Below are 9,609 nucleotides of genomic sequence, written 5' to 3' on the forward strand. Positions count from 1 at the left end.
TACACACACACACACACACAGACACCCCCCCAAACCATCCTTCTCGCTCAAAACACCCCAAAGCCCGGCTCTCTTGTCAGACACGCAGCTTCTTGATCATCACCTTGTGGCAGCCAACTTGAAGTAAAAGGTGTCCGATTCGACAAGAACCCTCTCTTTTTCTCCTGCCCCCCCTCCCCGCTATCATCCCATCTTAGCGTCACTCTTCCCACCCCCGTTTCTAAAAGGATAACAAACGTGGGTCAGCAATAGGACAAGGTATTCTCCGCCCCCTGCCCCGCTCTCCATCCTTCACACCACCGCCACCTCTTCGTCGTGGGATGTTTTGTCTAGCCCCTCCGTCTGTTTACTGCCAGTGTCTGGCTTGGGCGGGTGGCTTCCTGGTTGCCGCTACGGATCGATTGGCTTCACTGATTTGACACTTCGGGTCCCATCGGCGAAGCCTTCCTGGTGCGTGGAGCGGATGGGCTGCTGGTGGTCGGCCAAAAAGGAGGGCTCCGGAAGCCGTCAAAAGTGGTGCGGGGAAGAGCTGTGTGGAAAGCGGGGCGGGCGGGGAGGACGGAGAAACGAGGGCGGGGGGCGCACACCTAACCTGCGGTTGTTCCATAAATAATTGCCACCAATAGAGTGAACTATAAATATAAATACAGCGGGCGCCGCGGCGAGTCAGTCCAGGGCCTTTTTCTCCGCGCCTTCTTTGTTGGCGGTCCTGGAGTAGGGCTCGAAGGCGGAAGAGCTCAGGTATCTGGCGGACAGTTCTTGCAAGTTCCCTGCCAGGGATCCGGCCATGGCTAAAGGGTTGGAGGAGAGCCGGCTGGCCACCGAGCCCAGCAGGGTGGGCACGGGCAGGCTGAAGAGATTGTGGCTCCCGCCAGGGGAGGGATGAGCCGGGCCGGCGGCGGCGCTAACGGCCGGCTGCTGGTGCGGGGAACCGCCCGCCGGGCCGGATCCCGAGCCGCCGCCGCCGCCACCGCCGCCGCCGGTGCCGCTGCCCAGGCTGGGAGCCCGCAAAGCCGAGCCCAAGGCGCTGGTGGCGCAGGGCGGGAGGAGGCCCGGCAGGCCCGGCGGGGAGAGCAGCCGCCCTTGCTCCAGCAGCCTCAGGACGCTACAAGTGGCCGCCGTCTCCGACACCACCGACTTCAGCTCCGAGTCTTTGCCCTGGTCTTTCTTCTGTTTGGTGCGCCGGTTCTGGAACCAGACTTTGACCTGCAACAAGAACCCACGAGGGTGAAAAGAGCCACGCGGAGGAGACGCAGCGGCGTGGCGCCCAGCGGGGAGAAGAGGAGGCCGTGGCAGGGGGGCGGGCGCCCATCGAGCCCCACATTGGCAGGACCCTCGCCACCACCATCCTGCCAGGGGTCGGCGTGGCCCTCCGCTGGCGCCCCCTCCTCGTCCATCCCTTCCCCAGCTCTCCCCGTGTGACTGGGCCAGGGCCTCGTCTGACTCAGCAGTGGGGACCTCTAGGAGACGACAGATTTCCCCGGGACCTCAAGTGGATCGAGGGGGCAGCCAGGGTGCGTGCGTGCCTGCGTGTGCGTGCGTGCGTGCGTGCGTGCGTGCGTGAAAGAGCGAGCGAGAGCGTGTGTGGCCATTTGAAACGTGATAAGAACCATCAAGCCACCTTGCACACTTAAAAGTGCTACTGAAGTGGCAGAGAACGGCAGAAATGACAAAGGGTTCTCTTCGCAGCCACCTTAAAGGAGGAGCGCAGTTATTGTGGCGTAATAAGCTTTCCTTAGGCGAGAGCCCCACTTCATCAGATTGCACCAAGTGGACAGTTTAGGCTTCAGGGAAAACATACACAGAAGGATCGGGGCTGGGAAGGAGGGAGGGAATCTCTTGGCTACGTGAGCGAGAGATTCAAAAGGAGGAGGAGAAACAGACCCCGCGAACGAAGCTTTCTTTCACAGAGAAGCAACAGCACCTGGTCTTTGAATATCCTCTACCGCCTGCCTCTAACCGGGAGTTTTCCTAACACGGAATTTCCCCCCGAAAAGTGCCGTTTTTATTCTTTTATTGTGCGTGTTTAATGTATTCGTTCTGTAATAATTGTTGTCTTTTATTGTTAGCCGCCGTGAGTGTCAGTTCCTGCTAGAAAGGCGGGTCATAAATTAAATAAGTCCGCGTGGAGAAGAAACCCCCCAATGAAAGACACTTCAATAATGTATCAGATTCTACACACTTTGAAACGCCATACCACGGATTTAATCACTAGCCTTTTCTCCATCTTATCCCTTTTAAGCCCCCCCCCCCCCCCGAATCTTGAATACAAGGCTTGTGACTGTGTTGTAAGTCTTCGGAATGTGCCACTTTCTTTCCACTTGCTTTACCTCGGGGAGCAGGAGATTTCCCTCCTATCTGTAGAAACCTGGGGTAGGTTTTTACAGTGAAGCGCCCAGAGAGCTCCGGCTATTGGGCGGTATAGAAATGTAATAAATAAATAAATAAATAAATAATCTGGGCTGCTTGCTTACAATCTTGTGCGTGGCAAGAGCAGCAAGGGTGTTCTGGAGCGCTCCCAATCGAAGACCCAAGAGCGAGCGTCCAAGCCTGCTAGTTTTTGGTTTTTTCTTCTTCTTTCGGTTCCAGGCTTATAAAAGAAGCACCTGCAATTCCACACACACACCTCGACTTTAGATCTCCTTTCCCCCATTTCAAATACTATTTCACTCAAATCAACATCACGTGCCACGCTGTAGCCTCTGAGGCTGTTTCGTTTGTCATACTAACTCGGCTAAATCTGACAGCCAAAGAAATGCTAATTAGCTTGTCAGAGGGATTCATTACAGTATAGGATCTTTTCAAGAAATAAGAAACCACTCCTTACACGCTTAGTCTTTTTGCACTGATTCTTTCTTCCTTTCTTCACCTTGAAATAATGCTCCGACGTGAGGTTTTCGAGGAGGAGGTATAAAGCCGCTCATATACGTCTCGCCATCCTCTCGCACTTTTTCTCCTCTTACTCCAGGATGCGTAAACGCAAAGCCAAATGGATCTGGCCTCCTTCCTTCCCATCTATTTCATGAGCTAATATGTAGCCACAACCGTCAAACACAGTTGACATGATATTTTCAGGTCAGAGGGCCTTTTACCACCTCTTTCTGTTTTTGAGCTTTGGGGATATTTTCAATTCTCCCCAAGCATTTCATTATAATCATATAATTATCTCCCCCTTCTGCCTCATCCTATTATCTTTTGGCCATGCTGTCTTATTCAGTAAATCTTCCATACGGTATTTCCTTCCTGGGCTGCAGAACAGGAGAAAGCGCCCTCTCTCCTCTTATGCTATACACACGGCTCTCTACACACTGCCAGAAAAATGGGTCCGCCCTTAAAATTATAACAACACCCCACTTACACTTATTTTGCAGCAAATGGCTCCAGGATAAGAAAGAAAAGGGCTCGTTTTTAAAAGTCAGAGTAGGCTGATTTCATTTTTTGTGGGATCCGTAGGATACATTTAAAGTAAACGTTACACCCTGATGCAAAAGATTCGATTGTTGGGCTTTACCTGTGTTCCCCTCTTTGATTGTTGTATTACAAAAATGCTTCTGAGGTTCCATTCGCCTTCCCTGCAAAACTGCACGAGGGACACATTCAACCCAAGCAAACTTCAAGCCAGACTAAGGCCCCAAAGCTATTCTCTGCTTACTTGCCTGGGTATGGTAAACCTCATAGCATTCAATGAAACTTACTTCTGAGTAGACATGTATAGGATTGCGCTGCACTTGAGAGTAGGCACCATTGAATTAAAGGGAACTTACTTGTGAGTAAACAATATATAGGATTGTGCAGTAGAAAACTCCCCTCCCTTTTGCAAGGGCAGATTGCAAAAAAATCGGTTCTCCTGGAAGGGGAGGCCTTTGTGGCCTGTACTTTTTCGTTGCGCTGTGGAACCTCCAGTTGAAATAGGCATACAAGTGAAATCCCCCTCCATGTAAGGTGTCTCTTCAGGCTCGGAGTTTTGAATTTATCAAATCTCACCACACATCCTCGGAAGCCCCATTGCGACCAGTGGCACTTAAGTTGCCAGCCTTCTCCGGGGTGGGGGGAGTAAGTCTCACCGTGGTCAGTGGGACTTACTTCAGAACAGACAAGCCTGAACTGGAGCAGAGAGGACTTCTCCGCGAATGCTTTTTAAGGTCATACAAAGGCTTGATCTGTGAAACTCGACTTTTAAATTTTACAGCAATTCCCCTAAAGAAATAAGTTCAGCTCTTTGGAGGATAGAGAAATCTAGCTTGAATGATGAGGACGATAATGATAATAATAATAATAATAATAATAATAATAATAATAATAATAATAATAATAGAGCTGTACCCAATGTTAGTCCTGCTTAGAATAGACTCGTTAAAAGGAATAGGTCTTAACTCAGAGTAACACTGAATGCAACCCATTTGTATATTATTATTAATAATAATAATAATAATAATAATAATAATATTGGTATAATAATAATAATATTATTATTGTTAATTAGTGGTATAGTGGTATAGTGGTATAGTGGTATTAGTGGTATAATAATAATAATACCACTCTGAAAAGACTGACAGTTACGGTGGTCAGACACTAGACAAAGTCTTCCTTCTCTTCTCTGGGCGGAAGCGTCTTACCGACTTTTCCTTCCACCTCTTAAACGCTCACGAGAATAAGACCCATTGGACACAATGGAACTTACTTCCGAGTAAGCCTGCATAAGCTAACTCTTCAGGCTCTGGCTTCCCGAAAATATTTTGAACTTTATTTCTGTTTTGAATAGTTTACTTTTGCTACTTATAGGGTCTTCTTGTGTTTAGGTGCTTCTGTAATTTTTGGAACTCCCAAGATGTCTTTTGTGACACTTAAGCTCTAGCCTTACAATCCTTTAAGGGAGAACACATTTCTACTGTAATGTTTTGTTTGAGACAACGGAGTGTTCTTCGAACATAGGTAACTGAGCGTGAGCAAACAGGACAACTTCTATGCCTTGAATAAATATTCTGGAAAATAAAATAAAAAACCCGCTTAAGTCAGTTAGAGAGTCCTATCAACGACTGACAGCGCTCCCCTCAGCGTGGATACTCGGAAATAAGTCTCATAAAGTAGGGTGGGCCTTACTTCCTCGTAAATCTATTTATTTATTAGATGCTTAGGATGGTGAGCTTAGTATTTAAGGATGCAATGCACACCCTATTGAAATCATGGGCTTCCACACCCTCCAAGTAGCTCAGATCTCGGTCAACCCGAAGTGCGACCTCCTTTGAATCGTCGCTTTTTTCACACGCGTGCTGTGAAAAGCCAGGGTTCTTGGCCCATGTTCCGCTGCATTCCGGGTATTACCAGATCACCATGATTCCGTGTATTGTGGAAAGCGGTCAAATGTCTTCCTCGGGGAAAGGGCGACTTTTTATGTCTGGAAGATCTGGGAATCTCCATAAACGGCGTTTCTCTACAAAACTTGGCCTGGCCCGATCCATTGATCACGTTAGTGCATGGAGTGCACTGATGGGATCAATGAATCGTGCCAGGCCAATGTTGTGCTGGCTGCGATTCTGGCGCAGGGATTAGCTCCGGATACCCCAAGTAAGCTTCATAACTGGGGAGAGCGGGGGGGGGGGGGTTGAACCCGGGTCTCCCACGTTCAAGTGTAACCCTGGAGCCATTGCACCATACTGTCTGAGTGCAATATAGTGTGCGGGTGTGAGGGAGGGAGAGGTGAATCGCTCTCCGTGGGATACTCTTGCCCGTTGTTAGTACCTGAGTTTCGGAGAGATTGAGTTGCCTGGCCAGCTCGGTCCTTTCCCGTCCGACCACGTATTGACACCTCTGGAACTCCATCTCAAGCCTGTAAAGTTGTTCGGCGGTGAAAGATGTACGGGTCCTTTTGGGCCGGTCCAGATCTAGCCCTTTCGGGAGAATAATCTCTCGGATCGAACCTTTGGCATCTGGCAAAGAGAGATGGAGGTACTTTTAAGACCCAGGAGGGAGAGGAAGGAAGGAAGGAAAGGACAGCGGGAAGGGACCCCTCTCCAGGAACTGACACGCAGAGGCAACGGATATCGACCTCGGGACTGAGCGGAACATCTCCTGTCAGTTGAGCTGACCGAGCCCCCAGCCCTGAAAACCCCAGCCCGTCGCCCCCAAACGCCGCCACCGTCTCAAGAAGGAGATGGTGAGGCCGAGAGCCCCCCCCTCACTCCAAACACGGACCCAGAAGAAACCGTACATAAACCTTCCTAATAAGGTTTCAACCACAGAAAAGTCCAATTTATATATATATATATATATATATATATATATATATATATATGGGCCTCTTTTGGTCAACCGGTCGGCCAGGATTTTTACCCGAGGCCTGTTTTAAAAAAACACAACTTGATTTCTTTCGGAATTTAAACAAGCATTTAAAAAATAATAATAATCCGGTAAAATTATTGCACCGGTGGATTTGGGGTGAACCAGGCGGGAGGAGAGAAGAAATAACCCAGTATTTTAAACAGTATTTTTAAGGGGAGGTTTTAACACTGAATTAAGTGAAGGTATTTTTTAAAATAAAAATAAAAATTGGGCATCATCTGACACGTGTTATAATAAAAATCGCTGTAAAAATGACCACAACCGAAAGGAAACTTGGCACCTTTATAAAAAGAATCTCCTCCAAATACCTGACCCTTCTTCCTGAAGGGGTTCCCTGTGAAATAAAACAGCCCTGAAGAAACTGGTTCCCCCCTGACGCCGCATGCAGGAGAAGCAGCAGATTTTCCCTGCCCGTTGTAGAAAACGAAGGATCTAGGAGAGTTATAGTAAGAGAAGCAGCCTCGTGTGTTTCTTAATATTTCGAAGAGAAATATTTCTTTTTTCTTTTCTCCCCCTCCGTACCCATTTCGCCTACCTGTGGCAATGAGGGGCTCTCTTTTTTTCTTTTGACACTTCAAAGCTGGAACCTTTTCAAAAGGTTTGAGATGGTGAAATCCTACACACATTTACTCAGAAGAAAGTCCCATTGAATTCGATGGGGCTTACTCCCAGGTAATAGGATTGCAGCCTGAATCAAAGGGCGAAGAAAAGGGACTTGGTCATCCTGTGTAGGTCCCTCGCTGTAAGCATCAGCTTTGGGGGGCTTCAAGCAAAAATAAGCTAGGAAAGGAATACGTGGAAGGCAAGGTCGTCGATTCCCCCCCACTCCCCCCAAAAAATATCCCCTTGAGAAGAACGTGGAGAAACGGAAACTACGAACACACACACACACACACACACACACACACACACACACACACACACACACACACACACCTAGTTAATTTATAATGCTGAGCCTTCCAGTTCCCAGCAAAATATCCCCAGACTTGGAAAGAATATTGTGAAACAAATCAATAGAATTTAGACATTGAGAAATCTCAGGAATTTGTTGGACTAAAAAAGAGGAGGAAGGGAAAAAAGGAGGGGGCAAGTAGCGTTCCCTTAATAGGGATCTCAAACACGGACAACATAACGCGACGCTCCTACCTCGGACTAATATTCTTCTGCAGTAATCCGGATCAGCGGCACTGGATTTATTTTTATTGCAATCTTCCGAGACGCCAGAGGCCGAAAACGTCCCTTGCTGATCCTTCAAAAAAGTCGAAATATTTCCTTCGGAGCCTTTGCTTTCTTTGCCCTCTTTATGCCCGTTCTTGGAGATCCGGTTGGCTTCAATCTCTGAATTGCATCTAACGTCCATTTTGTCTGGTTTCCCAAACATGTAGTGCAATATGGGTTTTTTTAAAAAAGTACCCCCCAAAAAAAAGAAAAAAAAGGAGGGGTGTGTGGGAAGAAGAGAAGTCTCTCTCTGTGTGTGTTGGATATTGCACGGCTTATGGTCAGATCGGTGAGTAACAAGCAAGTCCCTTGAAGGCGAGAGGTCGGTTCGTCTGATGGAAAGGCAGGAAATCCGCAGCTCCCTCGGTCCCAGCGTCCTAGTGCGAGTGTCCAGCTTCCCTGCGCCCCAATGATCAGGTACTCAACACAGTGCAACTCTAAAATGATTTAATGCCTCCCTTATTACGGAGAGGGATGCAGTTGTTAGACACCCAGAGGGACGCGCACTCGCTGTTTCAATTGATTACGGGTAATTTTGCAGCCTCCACATTTAGGTTACCTCATGAATACACTAAATTGTTTGGATAATATATCACATCGTAATGGGTGGTTTGTATGCTTGTCCCCAATCAAGTCGAGTTTAGCCAGTGAATAAACTGAAATGATTGGTCTTGCTTTCAGGAAACACACAATCAAAAGACGGAGACTTCCAGAAGAAGGGGAGACGAAGGGGAGAAAGAAAAAAGGAATAGGGGAAGAAAAAAAAAACTTTTGACAAGATTCAGCCTGAATTGTTAGGAGCCATTAGCAGCCATTATTAACTTTCTCCAGTTTTTCCTTTGACCCTTCCCGATTACAGAGTGGTTTTATCCAAGACACGCCTAAGACATCAAGCCACCGAGGGAAGAAATAGAGAGAGAGGAGAGAGGAGCCATGAAGCTGACAAAAGGAATCTTGAGGTCTCAGCCAACTACCACCAAGTCACCACCAAAGTTAACACCCAACAATGAAGAAGGAGAAGTTTTCTTTGGTGCAGGTTCTTATCCAAGAAAGCACATCTGTTTCCCTTTCCCCTTTCTTTTTTGACCAAGTAGCAAGAATCCTTCTCAACCCTTATCTCCACAGCCAGCCATCTTAAACTCTTCTCTCCCAAGAATTTGGTTCAGATATTTGTGTGTGTCCACCCCTCCCCACCCCTCCACTACTTCTTTCTAATTCTCTGCACCTTCACAAACAGTGAACGCATTTGCAGAACAGGCTCCTGGTTGCTTTTTATTTTTAAGCCTGCTTTGTATTCAGATGGATCCAGGAGAGAGAGAGAGAGAGGGAGAGAGAGAGAGGGAGGGAGATCTCAACTGCGTGATCTACTAGAGGGGGAGAAAAAGTTTCCCCCTAGCTATTTCATTGTCTCTGCTACAATATCTTTGAGAACCGCAACAGCCAGTAATCCAATAAGACCATTGATTAGGCTACAATGATTCAATTCAAGCGCCTGGCTTTGTGCAAAGAGCATGCTCCAGCCTTTCTTGTCACCTTGCAGGGCAGAAGCCCTCTTCATGCTGCTCTCCTTATTCATGCCTTTATGGGAAATGTAGAGCGAAAGGAGTGAAAGATGGCAATTATCTAATTGGACTATTAACAAACAATTCTCTGAGTGTGGCTGTCTGGCATTGGTTCTTGGGCGGGGTGAAAGGCCACATGTTGCACTGGCCTCATTCACAAAAGAGTTTTAGGGGGCCAGGCGGAGAGAAAGAAAGCGAGGGAACTTTTCACACAAATGCAGGCATTTTAGTGAGACATCCTTCCCCACACTCTCAGACTCGGTGCTTCTGTGTTATAAGGAGGAGGAGGAGGAGGAGGAGGAGGAATAGCGGGGACTGGAAGCTGTAGGCCATAGTACAGAGGGTGGGAAGATGGGGGTGGGGAAACCCAGTCACACCAAGGTTGTATATTAAAGGTCTCCAGATCAAGACAGGAAAAGTAAGAGGGATTCTTGAAGCAAAATGAAATCTCTTAACAAAAATATTGGCCAAAGAGCCTCTTTCTGGA

General features: G+C 47.6%; 1 protein-coding gene across 1 annotated transcript; it reads right to left on the bottom strand.

Annotated features, from left to right (window-relative positions):
- Positions 1-666: 666 nt before the first annotated feature.
- VAX1 (ventral anterior homeobox 1) lies at positions 667-7,723 on the bottom strand. The gene is made up of 3 exons (XM_063131579.1): positions 7,489-7,723; positions 5,740-5,927; positions 667-1,206 (listed from the first exon to the last, which is right to left on the bottom strand). Exons 1-3 carry the CDS (start codon positions 7,721-7,723, stop codon positions 667-669), a joined length of 963 nt encoding a protein of 320 aa, XP_062987649.1.
- Between the last annotated feature and the right edge of the window lie 1,886 nt (positions 7,724-9,609).

This window comes from Elgaria multicarinata, chromosome 8 (genome assembly GCF_023053635.1).
Source record: "Elgaria multicarinata webbii isolate HBS135686 ecotype San Diego chromosome 8, rElgMul1.1.pri, whole genome shotgun sequence".
NCBI lineage: Eukaryota > Metazoa > Chordata > Lepidosauria > Squamata > Anguidae > Elgaria > Elgaria multicarinata.

Excerpts from the sequence above, each read along its gene's own strand:
- VAX1 (XM_063131579.1), bottom strand. The coding sequence starts at position 7,723 with ATGTTTGGGAAACCAGACAAAATGGACGTTAGATGCAATTCAGAGATT. Across the intron at positions 5,928-7,488 it reads CAGAAGAATATTAGTCCGAG|ATGCCAAAGGTTCGATCCGA; the intron begins GTAGGAGCGTCG and ends TCTCTTTGCCAG. Across the intron at positions 1,207-5,739 it reads TCAATCTCTCCGAAACTCAG|GTCAAAGTCTGGTTCCAGAA; the intron begins GTACTAACAACG and ends TTCTTGTTGCAG.